Here is a 26,898-nt window from a genome sequence, read left to right as displayed (position 1 = left end):
AATATACATTTGCCACACCCCGGACATATCATCTTCCTACCAAAAATTACTTCTCAGAGCTTGGTAAATACACTAGTCTTGAAACTTTAGCGCAAATATGTTGCGCGTGTGGCAGCTATTGACCTACCTGGTTGTGGTCACAGCCGTTAAGGTACACGACAGAGGCGCAAAAACAAAATGCGGGGTGTGCAACCCGTCTGCATGTGTACCGCCAGTGGACTGTTTTGCTGGCATGGTGAGGGATTACTGTGGCTGTTGCTTCTTATGTGGACGCAAAGAAGGCGAGCGCTGCGACGATGACAGTTTGCCTCTCCCTCACAGACGACACCAGTACGGGAAATGCGGAGAACATCTCGAGTGCAGACTTCGTACGGACCTTCCGCCTTCTGATACCCCAGAGACCACATGTGTGTGCATTAGCAACGAGCCGCTTTGCGGAAGTGATGGCCGCACTTACATGAATCAGTGCCAGCTCACCGAAGCCAGATATCGACAACGAGATGGACTTCAGGTTTCTCACAGTGGGCCTTGCAGGTCAGGTAAGATATTTTGCAAGCGATTTTCATTTGCAAACCGAGTTTCTTAAGTCTATAAAAAACGGATTTCGTTTCAGAAATATAAAGTACTGTCTCTTGACTTTCTCCGAGTTGTGATAACCATGATATGAAATCGCAGAAATGTTCAGAATACTCCATTTCTGTTTTTCTGTTTCTACTATATGTGAACAGATGACGTCACTGTCCTAACTTAAGAACAATGAGGTTATTGAACTCCCTTCCTTAACCAATCCCTTCTTTTTCTCTCTATATACTCTTTCTCCTTTCTACTCTTCTTTCTGATAAGAGAAAGAACTTTTGAGGTAGAAACAGTGAGGTCAGAGGAAACAGTTCTTAGTTAACATCTAGCTGTGTTGGAAAGTTGACAAATAGACTTAAGTCGAGAATGAAATTCAAATTATAACTACAACACAACAGGACTTGTTTTTATTCAGATTAGCAAATTCAATGAAAGCCGGATTGTATTGTTTTCATCTGTTAAACAAATCATTTAACAAATGATTAATGTACTTATTTTGGTGGCTCATTTTATTTCATTTAAGTGTGTTATTTTTTAATATCCTTCTCCACTGCGTATTGCACCATCTGTGTATAAAATCAGCCACGCAGCAAAGTGACAGGTGTGCGTTCTTGTACCTTAGAGACTCGCGTTAAAGAAAAGGCATGAAATATTAATGAAAATTAAAGAGGAAAAAATTAAAGTGATAAATTTCTCATAAAGGTATCAAAATTATAGTCATGTAGAAAATCTAATAAGAATCTAGATTCTTATTAGATTTTCTAAAGATTCTTATTAGATTTTCGACAGCTAAATACAATGTAATGATAATGTTCTTGTCAAAATGATTAATTATAAACTCTGCTGACGTATGTGCCGGGAATATTAACAGATTTTAAAAGTTATTAATTAATCGCTATCTCAGAATTGAGTTTTGGACTGCTTCGCTTTTTCACTATTGAAGACAGTAAAGAATGCTTATAAGTGAACAACATACGGTTAGCAACGTGATGTAAAAAATAGAGAAATTCATTTACAAACAAAAATATCAATCGAAATCCAAGAAAATTTGGACAGAACTCGCCAAAATTTCAACCTAATTTATTAATAATTATATGTTTATGATTTACACCTTTAAGGAAATCTCAAATGCTCGAAGAATTGTTGTTCGTACTGAAATATTTTTAAAAAATATCTACGATCGAGAACAATTATTTATTTATATATTTTCTGAAAGGAGTCATTCACAAATTGCGTAACGCAATAAAGGAAGAAGTCAGATGAAATGTTCTAAATTGTTCTTTTAACCTAAAACTTTTGTTTTAGAGTAATCTTATTCTTAGATTAACTAATCATTCATATAAATACAACTTAACGACTGACCCATGTCTTAGTGTATGAAATTAACGGTGGCTTAAGGACAAAAATTCAGGTTTATTGGTATTTATTATTAAATCTTTTAATTTTATTTTTTGTTGTTTGTTAATATTTGATCTACTAATATTAATTAGAAATTGATCTATTAATTTTAATCAATTTATCTATTAATGATTTAGTTAAAGATTGTTAAGTAACCTTTGAATTTGAAATTCAACTTCATTTCAGTATCAAGTTCATTCTTGATATTGATTTCGGCTAATTGATCGAAATATGATTTTAAATTTAATATTTCTACAGTGAACTGTAGCACGAGGTAAATAACCGACAACTAATGATTAATTTAACATATCCCAAGTTATTATGTTTGGCTGTAATGGAAACTGGGTAAAAACTGCACTTATTCTAATGGTAATTAATAATTGCTGTTTCAGTCGTAGCCCTTTTCCACCAATTACTATTCTTTTTCCCATTAAGATCATATTGAATAATTTAGTCTTGTTTTCCGGGTACTGTTTGTACCACCCAACTACCGAACATTTGAAAGAGTAGAACAGTGGGCGGTGGTCTAATTGCATTCCGAAATATTAGCTTGTCAACAACTCTTGAAACGAAAACTCATTTTAGTTGAGAAAATAGATAAACTAGGAGAGAGACAGAAAAAAAAAAAAAGTCTTTCATATTAATAATAGCGAAAGATAGGAAAAATTAAACAATAAAAGAAATGCAACTTACTAATCAAGCAGGTAGGGCCGTGTTAACATAGAAATCGTGTTCCAGTTCTCAAGGACAGCAAAATGAATATATTACTGAGATCTATTTATTTAGTACAGTAGGGCCGGTCCTAGAGTTCAAGGGTCCTAGGTCTAATAATTAATGTTGAGGTAGTGCTCCTTTCAGTAATCAGCTGCCTTTATTGGGTTGTTGCCGTATTAAGTATTTTCTCATTTAAAATTATAAAAATTTTTAAAAGTTTATAAGCGGTGTTCTTATCACACAAATCCATCTCTTGTAAAAGAAATTTATAATCTAGAAAAGTAAATCTGAGGCGGAAAGAAGACCAGCGCTATAAAAAAAATGAAATCTGTGGTCAACAAGAAGTAACAGATGATTTTTTTTCAGGGTAGCAAAAAATTTCCTGAATAGTTTCTTCAAAGAAGTAGGATAGTAAAATTAAAACCTTCGAAGAGTGGGGTGTGGAGTAGGGCTGTAAAGGTATTGAGGAGGGTAGGAGAACACAGAAGTATGTAAAGGCTATAAGGAAAAGAAAATTGAATTTATACTGGGAAGGGGGCAATTTGCTAAGGGATGCACTTGAAAGAAAGAGATTGAGAAGAATAATTGGAATTTTGGATAATTTCATAGAGGTAATAGGTATCATAGGGAAGGAAGATGAGGAAAAGATTGAGAAGAACGGGAATTTTTGATGATTTGATAGATGGTGGGTATCGTGGGCTGAAAGAGAGGGTTGACGGAAAGATGAGGATGTGATTAAGTTTTGGCTGTTGTGTACCTGCCATGCGACAGAGAATATATGATAATGATGAATTCTGAAATCTTCGTACAGTACAATTTATAAAACTTCCTCTTTAAAGGACTAACCGCTGGCTCTACCCAATATTGCTTTTCATCTCATCCTAAGGAGAAGCACACACATTGTCTCTGTTCAGTCCATTTTTTAAGTGAAAGTAAAAGTGATGTTTCGGTAAGTGCTCTACTTTTGAATAAATTTTAAGTGAGTGATTTATTGTCAAGGTGATAAGCTCTGCATACTAAGATGTAATTTTCAAAATTAAAAAATATTTCATCATTTATTTTTTGATTTGTTTTATTTTATTTCTTTTTTTTTTTTTTGGTAACCAAAGCAACCGATTTTCTTTATATGATCAGGTCTTGACAGATCTAGGCACATTTGTCAAAAGTTAATTAAAATCGGAGGGAATGGAAACAAACTAAAAATAATAAAACGCCGAGTGGTCAAAGGCAAGGGTACCTAAGTACAAGTGCTTTTGACTGACCGGGGTTTAAGCCCTTGACTACTGATGTGGTACTGTTTCTTGTATTCTATATCTCGTAAACTCGTCTGACTGTGTGTTCATCCTGGAGTATAAACAGAAAAATGTTTATTTATTTAGTTTATTTTCAGTAAACTAGATGGGGTGAAAATACCAGCGTTCAATTCAAATAATTCCAACTTCAAAAACCAACCTATATCAATCAAATATATGTTACGATATTGAGCAGTAATCGAGAATTAAATTATGTGAAAATTAAAAGCTTTTAAATTTCTTCGCTTGATAAACTTTTATTTCTGCATTAAATGAATCAAAAATGATATACTGACTATTACCAAGGTACCGAAGCAACACAAACTGAAAAACCACAAGAGACGATAACTCACCGGCTCACTCTCCGAGTTACGAACACCAAAAAAAAATAAATAAAATATTACTTGATGTATTGCTAACCAAGATTAATCTATCGTTTATCTTGTATTAGTTTTCAAAATCATTTTTAATTTATATTACTCTTATTAAATAAATTCGAAAAATCGTACATTAAAAATGATTTCGATCTTCCTTTCTTATCATTTGAGGTAAAACTCCAAAGATCTAGGAAATTCCAGAATGGGCTGTATACAGAGAATTCTCTGTCCTGAAGACAGGCTTTGACAGGTAACGAAGCTGATTTATATGTGCAGAGGGACAATGACTTGAAACTGAAGAAACAGTTGTAAAATAAATTAAGTTAGGTGGCAGCAGCAATAAATAAAGTATGCTAATTTCGTGGATAGTTGAAAAGTTTTCATTGTAGCAAGGTCTCCTTTCTTTTTAGGTAATACTATCCCCGAACCAACAAGAGATGATTCCAACTTTAATTACTACTTAAGAAATAAATATAATAGAAAAGAAATAATCGGTATTACTTTTTCGTTACGCACTAATAGAGATAATGTGGATCTTTCGTTCTTTAGCATACTGCTGAAGAAGTTGAAGAATCGCACTGAAGTTTACTTTATGCTCAAGTTCATCGAACGACTTTCACTTGCGCAGTGAAGCGTGATATGGAGTAGGTACATAGTCCACACATACCTTTAACCACTATTTACATTTCCTGCCTCAAGGACAGTTTGTAACATTTTGAACAAATAATCTGCAATGAGATCCAAAATAAAAAAGAGAATGGGACAGATGTGTTTGAGGAAACACGCCTTTTGCATTTTTTTTTTTTTTTTTATGGCAAACAGTATGAATTAGTCGAAATGGCTCTTGTGACTTGTAAACGGAGCTTTAACAGCATGTTGCTCACTAAATGGTCTAAGTTACGTAACATTAATTTACACAAAGCATGCACCGATTTTCACTTGAAGATATGGGCCAATGAGCTTAAGATCATTATCAGCTTAAGACAGAATGTATACTCCACGAGAATATACTGTTTCCCATAGAACCACAAAAGTTGGCATATATAGTTCACATGTTTGGGTTCGCAGATTGTGGTTCCTTAGAAATTGAGAAAAGCAACTTCAGCGAAAGAAATACAAAATATTTCCATATCATTTGTACTCAATGAATATGTTATATATATACACGCTTTCCAGTATCAAGAATTGGGAACTAAATATCTTATATCCAACCAGTTTCTTTCTATGAATTTACTGATTGTGCATCCTTACTTAAAATAACACTCAAAATAAAAGTAACAAGTTTATCATAGAAACTCATGGTACAGCCAGTAAGAAGAAGAGTACTGTACGTATAAATAGTGCCTTACATATCTATTTTATAAAAAGAATATGTATTGTATAGATCACAGATTCCAGAAATTCTGCTAGAAAGATTGGTTACTAACTGCACGCAATCATTCAAACAAACTTATAACAGTTTCGCACAAATTGTTCCTAAATTTGAATTATTAAATGCTCTTTTGCTCTGTGCGTAATAATTATTCAATAATAGTCTATAATCATCAGTGGTTGTCAAGTGCTGACAAATGGGTGCTAGACGCTCACTGATGACAGGCCAGTAAGAACCGAAGAGACCATTTAACGTGGTAAGAGAAGCAAAATATTAGTGTGGTATTATTAGTAGAATCAAATGATGCAAGTAAGCTTATATAGCATCCACCAAAAAAAACATACACGCGCGCATTCTTTGTTCATTCCCTCTAAGCAAGGATTTTTATACAAAGTACCCCAATTGCGTGACACCAGACGGTTGAAGTTTGCTGCAACAATCTATTACTCTCTCTGTAAAAGCAAATTTTCACACATCTATCCTGCAACCAATGGGTTTTAATTTATGACCCTTTATGTGCTTTGTCTGAGCAAGAATAAGAATGCTAGCAGCTATTTTAAGCCTTAAACGCTTCATTGGTCTCCTTGCAGGTATCAATTTTCCAAGCTGCAATTTGCAGAACTGAAAGTCTTTCTTGGAAAGACGATATTCTGACTTTTGTATTCTGACTAATGTTATTGTTCTTTTCTGCATGCATCCAGATCTAGATAATTCCTAAAATGGGCTTCCAGACCTGTATACAGTACTCAAGCTGTGGCCTAACCATTGACTTATATAGTGAAATAATTACCTCCTTATCCCTATTAGCAAAATTCCTGTATATCGCTGGCAAAACCCCATGAGCTGTCCTAGAAGCCTATCTGCACTGCTCAGAGCACTTCATGCCGGACTGTACAATTACCCTTAGGTACACCCAATTGGTATGTTATCTACTATCAGGAATCAGGGTATGGTACATACCCTGATTCCTGCTATTTACTACTCTGCCAACCTTTGTGTCATCAGCAAACCAATACATTATACTTCTTATGCCTTCAACAAGGCGTATGCTACATTGTTCTAATTTGGACAGCAGTCTTCCGAGTGGAAGAATATGAAAAGTTTTACTTAAATATAAATGTGTGACGTCAAAGTTATTCTTTGCATCCAGTTCCTTGATAGGCCATAGTTCATCAGGTTGGGCAAACAAGCTTCCCCTTAACACGTCTTTGCTATGATTGTCGTATAGTTGGATTCCTGTAAAGATGATCCTGCATTACCTTTTTACCACAGTTCCGTAATTTTCCCCTAGAACAGAAGTTAAGCTTACAGATATCAAATTATTCACTTCACCCTTTGATTTCTCCTTTGTACATCACAGTCATAATCTGTAGGTAACTCCCCAGATTCCAAGGATTCTCTCATAATTATAGCTAACAGTTAGGGAATTATATAGATTCCATAAGTCCCAGACACCTTATTTACTTTTAGCCCCAACAGTTTCTCTTCCACTTCTCGGTTATCACGAAAATCATTTAGCTCCCATTTAGAATTAGCCCTTCAATCACCATCCTCATACCGGGTGGGAAAACGTCTCGTCAATGACGCGAGGAACTGTTATGGGTTTAACTGTTAACTCCGTGACAGAGTTAGTCGGTCTCATGCGTGGACAGGAAGATTTGGCACTGGAAACTTAGGTTTTTCACTTCAGCAAAACAGCAAATCCACCAGAGAACACACAATTTATGGACAAAATACACATGAGCATGTAAGTTAATTCTTGGGTGGTCCCAATATCACAGCTTTCAAATATATTGAGTTGTTATTATTTAGTTTTTTTAGGAGCATTAGCAACTAAGGCCATATTGCTCCGGGGATATGCGGTAGTCATTCCCTGACCTTTCCGCATCTTCTGTATTTGGTGGTCACGGGCTCGAACCCCGGTCTAATCAAGAAGCGTGTGCTACGCACTGCTGCTCCTGCCCACCTGGCTTGGAGGTGCCTGTATTGAGTTGTATATGTAAAGTATTTATTCAGTTTGTCAGTTATCCAAACAGGATCATTAGTAGTTATGCCATTCACATCAAATGGACCAATGTAGTTCATCTCTTTCCTTACCTTAAGACTTCTCATAATCTGCCTTAGCTTGCCTAATCCCTGTAGTGACTTGATCGCAAACTAGCTTGTACTTACTGTGGGCTTCTGTCCCTTGGTTATTTATAATAATTTCATGCATTTTATTTCTCTGTGACTAGTCTCATCATTTCATCTAACATCTATTTGAGTCTAAACCTTGAGCAATATCTCTTAGTTGGTACAAAAAAACGTTAAGAGCTTTAACAATGCAGGTCCATTTAGGACTTGCAGTTGTTAACAACCTCAGTTGGTCCCACCGAAAACAGTTTAAAATATATCTGAACCTATTATAATCACCTTTGTGAAAACAAAATCCCTTTCATTTACTCTCGATAGTAGTTATACCTGTGAACATATTCCACATCAGTGCACTATGATCATTGTTTCTTATTGGTTCCTTTACTAAAGATTCCTAATAGATGAATGAGGATCACTGCTAATAACCAGATCAAGAATATTGCTTTCTCTTATTACACATATTGGTGTCGAAAACAGTAATCCAGCAAATCAAGTAATGTCTGCTACCCTGTGAGTGACCAGTCCACAAGTTCCAATTAATATCTGGAACTTGTGGACTGCTGGTCCGGTCTATTTGTCTGTATAGTTCGTTATATTTATCTCTGTCATTTAGCCTGTAGTCAACTCCTACTCTCATTTTTGTTTTCCTAGTCGCACTAAACTGACCCAACCTTACACTAGCAACCCACGTCAACTGCGTGGGCTACCTTAGATTTTATGCGCTTCTTAACCAAGTTCATACTCTCCCCCACTCCTTCCTGTGTAGATGCACTAATATACTTCTCTTTTAGTGAAGTTGAGTAATCTCACAATTTGAGTGAGAATTACCATTGAAGAGGCTTGCCTGTTCTATATAAAAAAAAAAAGTTTATTTCTAAGTCCTACTGTAGAAATAAATTGTTTACATTTTAATATTGGGTAGTTAATTTATTTAATCATTGAACTATTTCCTGTTAATGATAAGCTTTCTTATTCGTATCCATAATATCTTTGCTTCATAATCACTTTATTTTCGTCCTCATGGAGAGCACAGTAAGTAGCAATGGCCACATGGTGCAAGGCAGCCTATGGCTTATGCTGCACCAGCCAAAATAAAATAAAATAATAATAAAATAGAAAAAATAATAATAAAATAAAAATAAAATTATAAGAAGAAAATTAAAAAAATATATATATAATAATAATTAATAAATAGAGAAAAGGAAATGGACAACCTAAGCGTTTCCCTCCTCCCGTAGGTAATTATCCAGCTGACCTTTGAATTTCCCCAAACTGTCAGCCTCTACCACCCATGTAGGTAACTTATTACAGTAATTTATAACTCCCTGGTTAAAATAAAACCTCCTGCAATCCAGTCTAAACACAATTTAGCCTAAGTAACTGACTACGAGTTCAATTAACATTGGTCCAGTTTACAAGCTTAAATAGGAAAACAGTGCAAGTATGCTACTTGCAAATGTCCAGAGAGTTAAGTGGTGTTAGGAAAAACTGCACACGTGTCATAATGTGTTGAAGAAACACCGAGTGATCTGCATTCCGACCTACTCAGAGAAGAAAACTGTATGACACGGTTCAGGCACTCTACAAGTGCTGCATCATGGTCTTCACTCATGTGCAATTGCCCTAGACCAATGTTTCTCAAACGTTTTCGGTTACTACTCCCTTGATTCCATAAACTCATCCCCAGTGCTCCCCACCGCCCTAAAAAATCATTATTCAGATTAGCGGTTTGCACGAGCCACTAAGGAAGATAATAACAAAATAAAATTCAAAACTGTGATAATTAATTGCGCATTTACTCAAAATCAATCGAAACTTGAGTTTAATTCAACAAAATTGATGATGAACTTGATCTGGTGATACCACCTTTTCAAAACCTGATAGTTATTTAGCAAGAACCTTAGATACCATATTTAGTAGCAACTTCACTGTTCAATAAATTCTTAATGCGATAGACGGGATTGATGGAGTGATATCAGTTTCCTAATGTCTGGTTTAAAGTAACCTGGAGTCGATTTCTCTGCTTGGAGAGAAATTGGATGACCACACTAAAACCAGCATTGTGACTTGAATTTTGTTGGAAGTGCTGCCTGCTGCACTATACTCCTTGTTCCCCGATTCGTTTTGCTCTATCTTTGCACACTGCAATGAACGAGCCCTTTCGGGGACAGCAGTTTGAATCTGCAGACGCCGACAAGGCTATCAAAGAGATTCTTACATCACCTAAGTGTGACCAATTACAATTGGGATTGATCGTTGCCTCATTAACGAGAGAAGCGCGAGACTTTGTCGGTAGTTACGTGAGTAAAAGAGATGCACGCTGTCGATCTTGCGTAAGTAAGATGTGTGCTGATCGTACGCAGAAAAACTTTTGAAATTACTTTCGCAGATACTGTATGTCTAAAAAGCAAGGATTGTACATATCATAGTCGAGGAATGTAAGCAGTCAGGTTTAATGCATAACTGAAGTAAGCCTAATTTCTCATGAATAAAGAAGTCCAATTCTTTATCGGTAGCCAAGTCTTCAATAGTGAATAAAGAACAAAATCCAAAACTATTCGCCCGTTGTGTTATTGCTAGTCCTATATGACTGCTAATACTTGACCCGTTATATCGCTGGATTGGTTGCCCAGAAAATAACAGAATCGCGTACTATCAACACAAGGATGAAAGGAAAAATCTTTGTATTTAGTGTCACTATACTATATGGTGACAGTCCCGACATCATAATATGAATACGGAAATCTAGAAAGGGTCTGAACATTGTGTTTATGTTCATTCGTCAAGAAATACGAAGCACTACTCAAGGTTTTGAAAGTGTGACTTTCGCCCCTTCTAGAGAAATGCTACTTTTATATCTATGTCCATTTTTATTTTGGGAGGAAAAACTGGTCAGGATAGATTGTTCTGAGGTAAGACAAAATTTGTACATCATAAGGAACTGTCAGAAACATATGGTTATGAATGTACGAAGTAATCATTTTGGATTCAAAAGTATACACTACTTTGTCCCAATCTCCAAAAGATTCTTGACATATTTTGGACATTTATAATATACTTTTAAGACATTGTCTGCTAGCAAGATTATTCAGTCGATAATATACACTTAGTTTATATGAATAGTGTTAGTGCAGTATGAGTGTCTAACGCAAGGAGGCACCAGGATCTTCACTTCAACTCAGCTGTGGTACACTGCGATGAATACAGATCTCTGTACAAAGGCGAGAAATGCGTGTAATGTTATGTCTGTGCAATGTGTGGACGTTGTTTTGTTGTTTATTTGTTTTTGACCACTTTGCCACCAGGAGGGTGATCACCTGGAAAGCCTGCCCAGTGCCAGTCTACACAACGAGAAGATAGACTACAACTAAGCATAAACTGTGGCAGACCTCGACTCTCGTACTGATAATCCCATAGTATTAATGCATTTTATTTATTGCATGAAGCGGTACCTGCCAAAACTTTGGCAACACCGCTGTCCGTTGTCCTTTTCTTGCTGTCCCTTGGCAGTTCATGGTGCTGTCAGCAATGCTGACAGCACCATGAACTGCCAAGGGACAGCAAGAAAAGACCGAAGATGTCGATTGTGTTAGTGTAGGTAAATTTTGCTAAATATGCTATTCGGTCTGAAGGTTCTATATAGTATATAAGACATCAAGTGCTCCAGAACAGTATAAGTTTCGCCACTTGGTTCGCCTGCCCTCGTGGGTAGCACACTTGGTAAAACCGGTGTCCTACCCACACTGGGTGAAAAAGACCAGAGTTAGAGTCCTGTCGATGATGCGAGGAATTCTTATGGGCCTTTTTCACAGCGTGGCTGAGTTAGTCGGTCTCACGCGAGAGTGACATGGTTTTTTTCTACCTGAAACTTGGGTTTTTCTTCCAGAAAACAGGAAATTGTCCACAGAACACATGCAATTTTACAGATAGTGTTAGTCGCTGATGATCCTAAAACCCTACTACAACAACTTGGTTCGCCTCCCTACAACGAGGTCTGGGTTCGAGTCCCGTCGTATGGAGGAATTTACGGCCTTCACCTCGGGCTGTAGTTAATTAATCTGAGACGGAGGAGTAGGTTTTTCTCTGCGAGTTATTCTAAGTTTTTATCCCTCAACAGGAAATTGGCTCGCGTTATTCAGATATAATGTACAATGGAGCAATATGGTCTAAGTTATTAATGCGCCCGAAACCCAACAGCAACAAAACAATTGGTCAATAGCCATCTGAACAAATTTGTTTGGTTTCATATGTTCACGTCTGTACAATTGTGAACACCTCTTTTTTAGCTCAGATACGAGTATTTTACAGCTACCCGAGTTCCCTCGATTCTGAAAGCCTTGTAAGTAGATACTCTGAAAGAAATAAAGGTGCATACTTTCACAGTTTAGAGCAGCAGTTTCCAAATGGTGGTCCACGGAATATGTAATTTTTTTATTATTTAAATATATTACAACCATAACAACAGTAACTGATAGTCCATTATACAAAATTACTTGTTCACTGATGAATAACTAAAACGGTAGGGAAACAAAGCATTGCCACACAATTTAATAGTTTTTATTACATTTATTTTGCATAACCAAATTAATTACTGCGATTAGGCATTCATGTAGTGTCTTGTCTCACTTCACGCACTACCTTCTATGCGCTTGCGTTCAGCCCTTGTTATTAACCGGTCTCCAATCCCCCCCCCCCTTTTTATCTTTTTGTTCCGTTTAAGACAAAAGGTTGGAGAGTGCATATTATAATAAAAAAGGCTTTGTAAAGTAATTAAAGTAAACGAACTTATTAAGTATGAATCTAGATTTCTATAATGACCACTTTTATGAACTCATCTTAATATTCACGTGATGAATATTAAGATGAGTATTATGATTCAGAGTGGTCATTATAGAAATCTCGATTCCATGGAAAACCACTACGTAACGTCCTTCTCCAATTATATTAAAATAAAACTATTTTCCGTCGAAATTTCAAAGATTGACAGAGTTCGCAGGCAAACCTGAATCCATAAATAAACTATAGAATTTTTGAAGAAACATTTAACATTAAGTGAGATATATACACACACACACACACTTGTTTAATTATACACGCTCCACAAGCTGAACGTGCAATGCACATGACTGAGTCCATTCCCTCACTATTTTACCAACTTCTAGGTTTCTCGAAGTAGTATCGCACATCTGCTTCCACAGAGGTTTAACTGAATCCATTTCTTTTTCTGTGAGACGTGGGAGATATCTATAAGACCCCCAGATACAATTACAGTCCAAAAATATTTTTTTCGTGGGGGGGGGATATTTCTTTCCATCCCAACCTTGGTGGAGAGCACAAGTCGTATCGACGAGGCTAAATATCAATTTTTTATTACATAATTTTCGAGATTAAACCTTATGGATTTGTTATATTGAGCTATCTTAATATTACATAAAAATATATCCTTATTTTTTAATACTTTTCGTAAAAATAGTTTTCAGTGGTTCTCAACCATGCCTAGGAGAGCTGTTGATAATGGACGTTCGATGATCTTCACATTACTATGGAAATCACAAACCCGCTGATCATCCACACACGAAGTCAACCATGGCATTGTTAAGTTCTTCTTTTCATCTGGAAAGAGATTGTTTCAAGTATTTAGCAGAAGAATAGTTTTTTTTTGCCTCTGTCTAAATGGTAAAATATGCATGTGTTCACACCAGGTAAAGTGAACGGATTTTTCGTCCAGAAAAAAATCGACCACGGAACACAAGCAATTTACACACAATATATACAGTGCAATATGGCCTTAGTCACTAATGCTCCTAAAACCCTACTACAAAAACATGCATTCCAACAAACTGGACTGGTCAGACCGTTTGCTGCCCAGTGAGATGCTGAAAAGAATCCAAGAGCTGGACGCTAACTTCCATCTACGTTTCACTAACACAGCTACATATGCTTCGTACAGCAAGCTCCCCAGCTGGTTCAGCATCATGACTCTACGAACCATTCAACACCGATTGGTTCGCAACTGATTTAGCATCTCCTGCTGTGGACGGACAACTTGCCACAATCTAGGATAGACTATGTGCGTCTTCCAGTGTTTCCGAGGACTATTAACTCTTCTATTTATAGAAACCCATTATGTTGTACCTTCCACCACAGGAGTTAAGCATTTTTATACTGTATTTATTTTCTTTGCTGCTGGTAAGCTAATCCTTGAATGTCAAAAAAAAGAGATGACCATAACTTTTTCTGCTGAAGCCACAACTTTTGTTTTTTCAGTATTGGTAATGACATATATTTCCAAATAGAGCTATTGCTTACTTTCTGGGTCGAAATGATGAAGCCACGTCTCATCCGCCATTATCACCTTGTGCAGAACCTCACCATCTTTAGTAGCCATCGGTTGCAGCTCTTGACAAATCTCCATGAGAACTTGCTGTTGCTCAGGCGTGAGTAGTCTTGGAACCCATCGTGCACAAACCCACGTGTCATATCGTGCACGTTTCCCACTGAAATTTTCAACATCTCTGCCAATTTCCTTACTGTTATACGACGATCTTCTCTCACGATTACAGTAGCAGCGTTTATGGTTTCTGTGGACAGCAGTGGTTGGAGCTCCAGACATCCGATTTTTGTGACTGAATCACGTCCATCTTTAAACATTCTAAACCATCTACGAGCTCTATATGGAAACGTAGATTCATCAGAAGCATCTTTTAGCATTTCATGCTCTTCAGCTGATGCTTTCTTGAGACAGAAACAAAATTTGAGAGCAGCATACCGTTCCTCATGTATCACGTTCATCATTAAGTAAGCGTAACTGAACAGGTATAAATCTGACCGACCGTGAAGGTCACACAAGTCAACTGCGCAGTTACTATGTTGTGCAGCTTGGTTTATTGCTAAATTTAGCAGCTCAGCTAGGAATAGCAAGCAGTACAGTTGTTCATGAAAAATTTATGATCATTCTTTATTGAACATTAAAAAATACATTTATTCGTCAACCCCTGGAAAGTGCCTTGATGAAAACAAAGATTACTTATTTATTTATATTTAATTGCATTTCCACCAGTGACCTGCTACCATTCCAATTTCTCCATACTTATATCACCACCTCGTCTTTCCCTCAGAAAGTGGAAACATGCTTCCACTTTCTGGAGGAACACAACTATCAGAAATCAAAAATATGTCGTCCAGGGTTTCTGGAAGAGGTAACCGAAGAAACGTAGGCCTACAGTTCTAAAACTACCAGACTGAAAACAAAATAGTTTAGACAGAAAAGAAACATGGTAAAAAGGAGTAGTACGTGTATAGGGGTGGTGTTAAATACTCCCCAGACATTTAGAAATTGTATAAATTTAATGCAAAATATCTACTAACAACTGATGGTGAAAAATCCTCTTTTCTAGCACCAAAGATAATCACTCCACCTGAAAATGTTAAAAATAAAACTGGAGGACGTGTTGGACTTTCTTGTGAAGCAACTGGCTGGCCAATTCCTGTAATCGAATGGAGAGTGGACCACGGTGATGGCGATACGGTGCCTCTACCTAGTAAGTATAGAGCGAAAGGTATCTTTTCTGTTTCTTTACCATTTACAAAAAAAAAAAGTGCGAAGGAAATCAATATTCAAATTCTGAAGGGATTGATTTTATTAACCTTAGTAGGAAATGTTACTTTATTGCTATTCTTTATGTTCAGATTTTCATTTTAGATTACATTTTCATCAAAGACTGATTTAATAGTTATGTAAAAGCCTTTCTGCTATACAAGCCTTCGAAACTTTGAACCTTTCGGAGTCTAAAGCTCTAAATGAGGAATGGATAATCCCAGGTCAATGGACCAAGTTTTTCGGTAGTGCAGGAAGAGTTTGTCTAACGATTAGATTATGTATGTTGCTCTACTATCCAGTAAACAATAATTTCAAAGGAGAATTTTATAAATTATATTATAAAAGATTTCTCTCGAAGAACTGACAATATCCACGAGGTACTAACAAAATGAAAAATTATTACATTTTGTAAACTTATACCTCTTAACTTAATAAGTACCAACAAATCTTCTCTCATATGTTAATTATCTTGTAAAAATAGTACCTTATTTTATTTACTTATTATTTTTTTAATATTCAAGTAATATTGGTGTGCATGCGTTATTTTTTGTCCTGTGAACCCAGGCTCTCTGTCCACAACGGGCTTATTACGAGAAAGTTGCAGAGCAGACTCCTACTCCAATTCCACCATAAAAGACCCGAAACTTTGAATCATCTAAACAGTGAATGGAACAGCGGCGGTCACCTCTTCACCATCAACTTATGACCTTAAGAATGACACTGATCAACTGCCAAGAAACTGTCTTCTTAATTCCCGAAGTTGAAATGGTTTTTTTTTTCTCTCCAAAATTTTCCTTATTTTATTATCTCTTTTGTACATAGAATGTAAACAGATTATTGAAAGATTGTATACACTGTTAATGTTTTATTTATATATCTCATCCTCTCCTTCGATATCGCTTATACATTCAGGCTGAACCTTGGCTCATCAGAGAACAGAACTTAACTCCATTGGTCAGTGTTCCACACCTGAGCATCGTCATGGAATCTAAGCTCATCCTTTTCTTTCCCACGTCTTTCTCATCTCCATACCAAAGTCAGGAATTATACAGCCCTCATTGCTTGGGATTGAACCGCCGCACGCTCAAGTTGCTCTACAAATCCATTTTTCTATCAATTATTACATACGGCTCCGGGGTTTGATTTCACTGAACAGCAACCAGCGCAAGCTAGAAACCATCCAGCGGTGTATGCTACCAAATATCACCATTCTGCGGCCCTCCAAGTCCTCGCGTGCGTCCTTCCACTCGATCTAGAGTTTTGTAAACCCCTGGACAGACTATTACTCTGTCCAGGGGTTTACAAACTTCTATCCTCGGGTATACCATCAACATCCTCAATTACAGCAAGACTGAGAAGAAACTAATCGTAAACAAGCTTCTACAGACCTGGCAGACACTGACAAGGGTCTTATTACCAAAAAATTTCTTCCCGACTTTATTGTTTTCCCTCAAAGCTTCGTCCTGATTCTCCCCAGGTCTTCACGTAACGTAACGTATCTAATAACTGGACATGGTTCCATCAATCACAAATTGACTTCTATGGGCATAATAGACAACCCTACTGTTCTTGTAGACAGGTCGAGCACTGAAACCATTTGCTATGTATCTGTCCAATCTATGAGGGCCTTCGTAGCATCTTCTACAGTAGGATCTAACTGTTACCATAGGAACATGAACACCTGCTCGTTACAGAAGAACAGTACTATCACCAGTTCACCAAATTTACCCAAGATGTGTTCTCAAGACGGATGACCCTCCAGCCTACTCATACTGAGAACCACGATAATGCCAGCTGAATTCCCCTACCATATGCTTTGCAGGCTCTACTCCGCCGATCAAACTTTCAATATATCTGCTAACTCCGTTCTTATCGGAGTAGGATTTGCTAATCCTGACTTTGGAGAGAGTAGGATTCTAGTGTCTTTGATCACTACTATACCTGTGGCGATCACCACTCAGCTCCCTTGCTGTGTGACTTTCTTTCCTTTCCCGTGGTTTGTCCCCTTCCCATTCTTTTGCCTGGTGAATCAACTTTGCTCCACTGAACTCGGGCGGCTGCCTTCTCTACAACCGCTACACTTTCTCCCAGCTTTACTCCCTTCTTGCACTACACTGTGGACAGAAATCATGGGATACACACCTAGGAACGGTAGGAAAGGTAGGCCAACCTTTCGCCTGGATTAGGGCAGTCACACGGCAAGGCATCGAGTCCACTAGTTCACGAAAGCATTTCCCAGGTATTTCCAACCATGTTTGCTGCACCGCTGTCCATAATATCCGTGGCATTCCTGGGTGGAGGATTCAAAGCTCGAACGGACCTGTCCACAGAATCCCAAATATGCTCCACAGGAGTCATGTCCGGTGAACGGGGAGGCCATTCCATGGTGGTAAAATCTGTGGAATGCTCTTCGACCAATGTTCTAGTCACCACGGTTCTGTGGAGAGGCACATTGTCCTACTGGAAGAGGACATTGCCCTGTGGGTGCACGATGATCATGAGAGGATGTAGATAGTCTGCAAGGATGAACACGTAACCTGGACCGTTCAGAGATGCTTCTAGACGTACCAGAGGTCCCAACGTGTGCCAATTGAACACGCCCCTGACCATTACCGACCGTCCACCTGCCTGAACAGTTCCTTGTTGACATGACATGACATAACTTAATGCGGTTTCCCCAGACACGCATCTTCCCGTCCGCTCGAAATAACTGGAAATGGCACTCACTGGATCAGGAGACCGGTCTACAATCATCCAAGGTCCAGTGCCGATGTTCTTTCGCCCAGTTAAGGTGTAGATTCCTGTGTCGTGGTGTTAGTAATGAAAATCTGGTGGGTTGGTAGCTCCCATAACCTATTGCTGCTAATGATCCCCTGATGGTCTTGGTGGAGACGTTTCTGGCACCTCCATCGTTGAAGTCGGCGGTGATTTGTGCCACTGTCGCTCTCCGACTGGCTGAAACAAAGCGAGCCAGACGTCGACGGCTACGTTCATCCACCACCTTTCTCCTCCCACAGCGCTCTTCACCATGAGATGTTATACCGAAAATGGCGTATTCCCTATATACCCTTGCGGTTTATATTGTCGAACGGGGATAGTGCAATTTCTGCACCACCTCCGTCGGGCACCCACTATCATCCCTCTTTCAAAGTCTGTTAACTCATGACGTTTATCCATACTGACATCGAATTACCGTCTGAGTGAATGCAGTGTACCTATAAACCTACTAAGCTGTGGGTTCGTCCACTAGCGAGAGGGGTGACAGCTTCGCGTTGGTCAGGAACCAGGTATCCCATGAATTCTGTTCTTTCAGTGTATATCTCCGTGTCGACTCTATATTTGTAAGACCAGTCATGGAAAGCTTAGTCGACTAAGCTTTCCATGCTTAGTGTATTATTGCCTCTCCTCGAGTGTCTAGCCTACCTTAACGTTGGATCCCGCGGGTAAACAGCCAGAAGAACCTCAAACTTTGAGGTAAACCTCAGTGCACCTCAAACCCTACACATACACATCCTGGCCTTTATAGTGAACTGCATGCATCGCAGAGTTACTGCGCGGAATTTGGGGGAGACCCCTGGTGTCATTTGTCACTGAACACTATTTTCTGTGCACGTCATGATAAGCGGGCTGTCTTTTGGAATTGGACTAGAACAATTGTTAGCCTCCCGTGGTTCGCAGATCCCTGAATTGATCCGTGCACGATTTTACAATTGTTTTTTTCTTTTTATTTTCATTATTTGATGAAATTCGGTGGTGAAGAAAATGATGGCGGTGAAAAATAAGAAAACGACGAAATATATATTTTTAATAAAAACAGTTTGATGGACAGGAAAAAAAAAAATCATTTAAAACCGTGTGGTCCATGGCAACAACAATGAGTAACAAAAGGAGTTTACATAGGACCCCATATTCGATGAAAATGTTGAAAACCACGGGGTTGGAGAAACGTGAATGGTAGCTTTTCTAGCACAAAGTTTCCTATGTTTAAGCCAACCATATACTGTACACTTTGATGCAGAAAGCCCAGCAGCAAATGAGAGTTCTAATGCATGTTGGCGTGAAAATACGTCTGACGCATGTTATTGTTTCCATGATCGGTCGTCTATGGTTGGCCATCTCCATATTTCCAACGACTCTCCATTGTTGGAAATCATCCAGATGACGTTTTCTTACGAAGTTGTATGTTTCGGGAGGGGGGAGGGACTATCCAACGCGTTCTCTCCTCTAACAAGAATGAAATGAAAAACATCACTGGAATAATGCAAGACTTCTTTCATTTCTAGAGGGAATTCGACATTTGCATACTCCAGGCATTATAAGCTTCTTTTTTTTTTTTTTTTTTTTTTTTTGTACATTTTCTGAAAGATCACGAGTTCTCCAGTTTTACATTTTGTGTCAGAATGGAAAACGTGTGACCGACTGTTGCACGTGTGAGCAAATCAGGGATGTTTTTTCCAACTTGTGTGCCCACATATGCAAGTTTTATTCACATATATCGATGTGTTTGTTTCTTCAACACAAACATTGCATTGAAGCAACAAACAAAATGACTGGAAGCATGAATCAGTAACTAGAATCAATCAATCAATGCTTCCCCCCACCTTTACTTCGACAATCTTCCTCCATAACAGCGAACGTGGCACCCAGCGATGGAAACTCAGCAATAGTACCTTGTACGGTTAGTTATCAAGGTGGTTCAAACGGAAAAGCAAGTTAAATGAAGAATTCCTTATTCAAAACTATGATAAAGAACTCTACTGTTTAACGTACTTTCCTCTTTCAATGAAAGTCTTCCATCGCCAAAATGATAACTGAATACACTTAAAGAAGAATTTCTTTGGTTGTATGCTAAGCTATTCATGCACTGCGTTTTGGACTTCGTCATCAGGGTGAAAGTGCTTTCTCCCTAACACCTCTTGAGATTAATCCCTCGACGTTCGGTCCAGCTTAGGGTTCCAATAGTTCGAAAACAACGCAATAAGGAGTACCGTTGACAGTCGTTCATGTAATTCTCCAAAATAACTTCATTTTTCTCCAGAATAGGTACGCATCACCATTCCAGCAGATGTCAGCATGGCTCGAAATTTTTTCGGCTTTGAGAGTTGACATGATGCTACTCTTCAGGCTGAAAGTAATGTGCCCGTGACTCAAACGCAGTTGCTATATGACCTAGGAAATCATCCCCTTTAGCTTCTTACTGATCCAAAATGACAGAGGGCTCATGAACTCGTCAGTGTTTCAGGTGCACGAGTGGCTCAGCAAGCACCTAAAGAAATTTGTTGATGCTCAGCCAATCAGTTTCCTGATGGAAGGAAAACGTATTGCTGGTGAAGCAGACTATGTTGAAAAATTAAGGTTCCTTGCCACAGGTTGAAATAAAGAATTCTTTATTTAACTTGCTGTTTTGATTTGAACTTTCCCCTAAGTTTCGATGTGTTGACCACATAAACAAATTATTACATATTTCGCTTTAAACGTAGAATTATCCAAACTGACTTGAATTTTGGATAATTCTATGTGCCCTACAAACGCTGTAGATAATTAAAAAAAATTTAACTTCAATAACGCATATGTTAAAGTTGCTTGTCACTGAATCTCTATCGGCCACTGTTAAGTTCATTGTAAATTTTATTCATTTTTCCACTGTCCTTTGATATAGTTTCAACACAAAGAAAGTAAACTACTAATTATACTATATACCCTATTGTTGCCAATACATTATGCTCTGAGACAGTGACTAGTACCTGTGGAGTCTCCATTGCTTTTCTTTATACTTAGTGGGTACAGTGCATCAGCACACTTGCTGAGCATTCGAATGATGCAACACTGCGATCATTTTATTTTACCGTTGTCAATAACTTGTAAAAAGTGGTTAAAGAGTGCTGTACCATCTCTCAGGGTGTCTCAAACAGATCCTTGGTTGACTGAGGGGGGAAGGGTCTCGACCTGCCAAATAAAATTATACACAAATAACTAAGAAACACCCATATAAAGAACTATTCTATAGCTGAAGGCTCTACGAGTGAAGCAAAAGTGCAATCAGTTTATTTAATAATTATAATAAGCTTTTATGAATCGTAAGGATTGTTTGAACGGTCGCTGTTGAACATGGCCTAACCCCTCCTACTCGTTGCTTTCCTCGCAGTGATTGGAAACTGACCTCTTCAGTATATGGTACCCGTTTTAGTTAGGGTGTTTATTCCCCCCCCCCCGTAGAGCGGCCTCCATAGCCGAGTGGTCAGGAGCGGGAGTGCAGTAGCACACGCTCCTTGAGTAGACCGGGGTTCAGGTCCCTGACTGCTAAATACGGTCGATCTGCCAACCCGCACTGGACCAGCATGGCAGATTACGGTCCATTCGCCTCAGCATGAATTGTTGAGGAGGCTTCCATCCTGCAGTGGGTTGATAATGGCTGCGGTTTTTTTTTTTTTTGTTTCTTTTTTGTGGTACATGGATATAAATAATAAAAGGGGCCCATTAATAGCGAAAAAATTGGAAACCAACGGATTAGAAGAAAGGAAATCGCATGTTTATACAGGTTTACAAAATTCAGTTCATAAAATTGCTTACATTCAGGATCATAAAATTAACAAAGCAGTCGCTTACTAAGTATTTAAATATTTTATCTATAAATCTATACTCATTTTGCATGAAGCATCACTACATCTTCTGCAGTGCTATTTATGCAGCGAGTTCGTGCACAAAGCTTCAGGGCCGATATTTAAATCTCTGGAAAACCTTCAATATGTTCGCGGGGAAGAATCTGAAAGTTATTGGACTGTGCTACCTGTTCCTCAGAGGTTCTACACCCTCAAGCCCTCTTATTCCGATTCGTATGATCCAGTGCTCAATATTAGGAACATCTTCTCGTTATCAGTTTGGGAGAGCGTTAGTTGTTAGTTAGGTATAACCCTTGTCTCCAAACCATAATATCTAAATTATAAAATATCTCTCAAGATGGTAAAAGTTTTGCCTGATATTCTGTTCCTACGATGACCATCTCAAAAGCCAGAATTAGAAGTCAAAGAAGGCTTTTGGTGCTGGGGAACAAATCTGTGTGTAGTGGAAGAGGAATTACCTATTTCTTAGTTAGGGGATAAGTATCATGGCTTTCTCAGTTTTTCAAATGCCCATAGGATACAACAATTGGTGATGGGCTTGTAATCTAATAGTTTTTGATTTATTCATTTGGAGATGGCAGGCGGCTCCTTCAAAAGCAATAAAGAACAGCTCTTGTGAAACAGCTTTTTAAAGTCTCATCAATAGCTTTAAAAAATAAACTTTGCCAATTAAACTTGGAGAGATACTTGAATGATGTCCGCTTTAATATGCCATTGGAAGAAGACGTAGTTTGTGTGTTTGTGAAATACACTCAGCTTGGATTTCCTTACATTCTCAGAGTGGCTTCCGCTATCAGAGGACTGGTATCTGATAAAAATTAAGTGACTATTGACTAACTGCATATCCTTTGTATTGTGGTACACAAGTATTAGATCTAAATAAAGCGTCCTTGCTTGCTGTTGTTGTTGTTTCAAGTTAATAAGTTTCCGTTGATATACGTAATTTCTTAACACAGCTCTAGCTTAACTTTTCTTCGCTTGGGTATTGGCATATTCAGGTCTCCCGTGACTACAGAATCTACCTGTCTTCAGATTTTCGGCAAACGATATAACAAGATTGGTGAGGGGAACGAAGAAAGGCTTAGGTTCTGCAAACTGCTGCGGCTGGAGACTAGGCACCTGCGAGGTGATCTGATTGCGGTGTATAAGATCTTGAATGGGTTGAGCAGTTTCAATTCTGATGGGATTCTTCCTCTTGCTCAGATTACGAACTTGAGGAGGCATAAATTCAAATTGAGGAAAGACAGTTGTAGAATAGATGTGCAGAAATTTGCCTTCATTGTAGAAGTTGATAGCTTAAATCAATGCAAGAAGGAACTGGACAAACTTTTAGAGGGGGGGATGAATGCGTGAAACAGGTTTTTTTTTTTTGGCTGATGCTACATAAGCTCATACGCTTGTTTCCTTACATCGCATGCCATGCTCCTACTACAATGGCGAAATTGACCCGCCTTCAGGTCCGTCGTCACCTCAGGGGCAAAGGGCTATCCGAGGAGTCATGGGAGCCCAACAGCTATTGTGCGACACTTCAGTTCCCGATGAAGACCTCATAAATCTTTCCTTATGGTGGCAGACAACTTAGAAATAAAATTCTTTCTCTAGTTGGTGCTTAACAAATTGAATGCTTCAGCTAGTTGGTTGCAGGAATCAATGGTGCATTTATTCATACCCGTTCTTATGTTCTGTATATTCATTCGGAGTTCTCATTGTTCGTTTCACACATTTTGAAGAAGGATTCTGTTTGTATTGCGAAATTCTTTTCTCCGTCCAGGTTATGTAATATTTGGTGGCAGAACAACAATTTGCTCTAAGGTGGGCGGCCTGTTAAGTCACCGTCTGCTGAATCATTTGCCTCCCTTCCATTTATTTCCACGTTTAAAAGTTCGTCCTTTCCGTCCGAGTCATTGGCTCTTTCAGCAAGCAGGTTTGAGGATTAAGTTACCATCTTCAAACTTTTTATTAGCACTTTAGATCAGTGAATAGGAACGTGAGAGTATCTGCAAGCTATTGGAATTACGTTCTTGATTTACCCTCACAATACAGCCAACATAGCAGAATAGTCATACAAGGGTACATCTGTACGCCCCTTTAACCACTAAATTGTTATTTATTTTCAATTCAGGTGATGATCCGAAAATTGCTGTGCAATCCCGTGGTGGACCAGACCATTTTGAAATAACAGGTTGGCTTCAGTTGATAAGTTTATCCCCGATAGATGACGCTACATACTGGTGTATTGCTCGTAACGACGAAGGTGAAGCTTCAGCATCAGCTAGGATTTTTGTCACTGATGCTCCTCGTAAGTTACTCAGATTGTTTTATACTTTCCATTTAGATATTTATATAGAAAAAAAATCACTAACTCTAAAATCTCTTTACAGTGCATTTTTGTAATTTAAGCGTGATAATCCACCCGAACTACTTTCAAATAACGTAGCACTTTCATAACAACTGAATCGTTTTATTATTTGTCGCTATAGTTACATGCAAGCCACGTATTCAGATATAAGCAAGAAAATTTCTTATTGTATCCAGCCATGGATGTCCATAGGCAGGAGCAAGATGGAGCACTTTTACCGAATTTTGACAAAATTAAATATACATTTTTATAGTATCGTCTAACAGTTTAAATACAGCTTCATAATATTCACCTTGCCTAGGTACATAGTCGTTCCCTGATTATATTCCATATCATGCATCGCATAACCTCGTATGCAATGTTAACTTCTGATTTACGTGGTGGTCCATCTGGTTTATTTTGTTAATTAAGTGAAATAAATAAATTAATTAAATAAACCCATTTGATCTTCTCTCGTGGAAAAGCTGGCTCCTGCGAGCCAGCTTTACATGCGAGTTAATGCATGTTATAAAGGCTGGATTTACCGAGATGGTGCAGTTGTGCCAGGGTTTCAAGGTCTTGGGAGGAGAAGAACACAATTACTTTTTCTGTACAGCACCGCGATTTCATTTTTAGGACCCATAAAAATATATGCACCACGGTCTCAGATTTAAATCCGGAACATTTAAATCTGGGGCAAAAGCCTCAAGCTGCGAAAGCTTGATAAGGTCATTGTACATGTCGGGCATACCCTACACAGCTAAGAAAAACTGTTTGCTATTTAGTACATCGATCTCATATTCTGTAGGCACTTTTCCAGAGTTGCCTTGGTATTGCACTACTCTAACTAAAAGCGCTTCCCCAATGGAAGAGCATATTGCAGTTTATTTAAAGTGTATTCCACTACCCAGATTCTGGCATGTAGATGACTTTATATAGCTTTCATAGCTTCAGGCTTTTGTCCTAGACTTAACTATATCTACTTTAATTACTGCACCATTTCGTATCTCTTACATAGTGCAGATATATCTTGTCATTGAGTTAGCAGGTCTTCAGAATTCATACCTGCTCACCAGTGATACTCCAGAGAGTCGAAACTTGAGTCTGGGTGGGCGTTGAAGTTGTGAGTTTGTTCTGGTCTCTTCTGTTTAACTCCATTGGTTTACGTTTCATGTCTATCTTTCTTTCCTTTCTACCAACTTTTTTTTCTTTCGTCTAGTGTTTATCTTTTTATCCCAAAATTAACTAGATTTTGGGTAGACTTTTTAACCGGAACTAAATTGAAGTTGTGAGTTTGACTACGTTAATATCAAGAGTCGAAACTTGGGTCTGTGTAGTGGCATACACTTTAAATAAAAAACAAAAATGTTTCTCCATTGTAGCAGTACCTTTTATATAGAATAGTGCACTACCAAGACAATTCGTACCGAAGCGCCTCCACAATATGAGATCAATGCACTAAGTAGCTAACCCAGTTTTCTCACAGTTATGTACAGAAAGAGGCTATGACTGACATATAATAACTTTAAATCCAGTATTCCATATCATGCATTCACACAGCAGTGTGTATGATGTCACTGTGGGCGATATTACCTCCAAGTCTTTTTTTTTTTTGGCCCCAGAGGACCTTATTATGTACTGGATTAAATTTAATATCATAAGTCTTCAATATAAAATGATTTGCATTTTTAAGAAAATTGCCTTGTTCTGAATGCAGCTAAACCGAGTAGCTGGTTATCTTACCTGTTTGCATTGATACATATTCGTCAATGGCTTCTTTAGCTTCATTTTTGTAGAATTTATAAAATGGAGATCTTTAACTGATAACATTTTCTCTTTCAGGGAAGGTGCTTAAGGAGCCGGCTAATGACCTGTAACCAGGTATTTTCTTCCTTTGATCGGCATCTACTTATTCTGCAGTTAGTTTGTGTATAGTTAGTTCCTGTAATTTTTATCCATTAATGTTGTCATTTCATTGAGATTTTTAAACACGTGAGATTTTATAATTCCCACTTTTATTGAATTTTATTGCAATAAATAACATTGAACATACTGGATTCCACTTCAAATTATTTTCTAAACTACAACAGTGAAATAGATGTATATGCTTGCACACTGCAGGTTGAATATAGATTGCACTTTAGTTTAGACCTATCTACCTAACTGTTAATTTTATCATTTTAATAAAGGATTTTAAAAATTGTAGTTAGTGGTCCTTTCCTTTTGAAAGCACCGACATGATCATACAACTTTATTGCTTTCTAGATCAGCTTTCTATGAAGTTGTTTCAAACAAATACAGAAACCTAGAATGAACATTTGTACTGCTGATACACGAAAGCCATGTACACTTGCTAAAGTGCGGACATACCAATTAAACTTTAATGTGCAGAGTTGGTATTTGAAGTGTAAACTGTCCCATGCAAGCGATGGATTAATCCATATCAATATGGTTTGTTTTGTGGCAAGCACTGTCTGA

General features: G+C 38.0%; 1 protein-coding gene across 1 annotated transcript; it reads left to right on the top strand.

The window, feature by feature from the left end:
* On the top strand, window positions 1-26,625 carry LOC150083309 (insulin-like growth factor-binding protein-related protein 1). The gene is made up of 4 exons (XM_090377965.1): window positions 1-539; window positions 15,260-15,403; window positions 24,205-24,381; window positions 26,263-26,625. The coding sequence occupies exons 1-4, from the start codon at window positions 98-100 to the stop codon at window positions 26,295-26,297; spliced, it is 798 nt and encodes a 265-aa protein (XP_090234091.1). The 5' UTR covers window positions 1-97; the 3' UTR covers window positions 26,298-26,625.
* The last annotated feature ends 273 nt before the right edge of the window (window positions 26,626-26,898 follow it).

This window comes from Mastigoproctus giganteus, chromosome 7 (assembly GCF_048544385.1).
Source record: "Mastigoproctus giganteus isolate SK-2022 chromosome 7, ASM4854438v1, whole genome shotgun sequence".
Classification (NCBI taxonomy): Eukaryota; Metazoa; Arthropoda; class Arachnida; order Uropygi; family Thelyphonidae; genus Mastigoproctus; species Mastigoproctus giganteus.
Note: the sequence above shows the minus strand (reverse complement) of the source record. Positions and strands in the feature narration are given on the sequence as shown.

What these genes read in the sequence shown, in the direction of transcription:
- LOC150083309 (XM_090377965.1), top strand. Translation starts at nt 98, where the DNA reads ATGTTGCGCGTGTGGCAGCTATTGACCTACCTGGTTGTGGTCACAGCC. An exon ending in CGATACGGTGCCTCTACCTA is followed by an intron (nt 15,404 to 24,204) that starts GTAAGTATAGAG and finishes TTTTCAATTCAG; the next exon opens with GTGATGATCCGAAAATTGCT. An exon ending in TTTTGTCACTGATGCTCCTC is followed by an intron (nt 24,382 to 26,262) that starts GTAAGTTACTCA and finishes TTTCTCTTTCAG; the next exon opens with GGAAGGTGCTTAAGGAGCCG.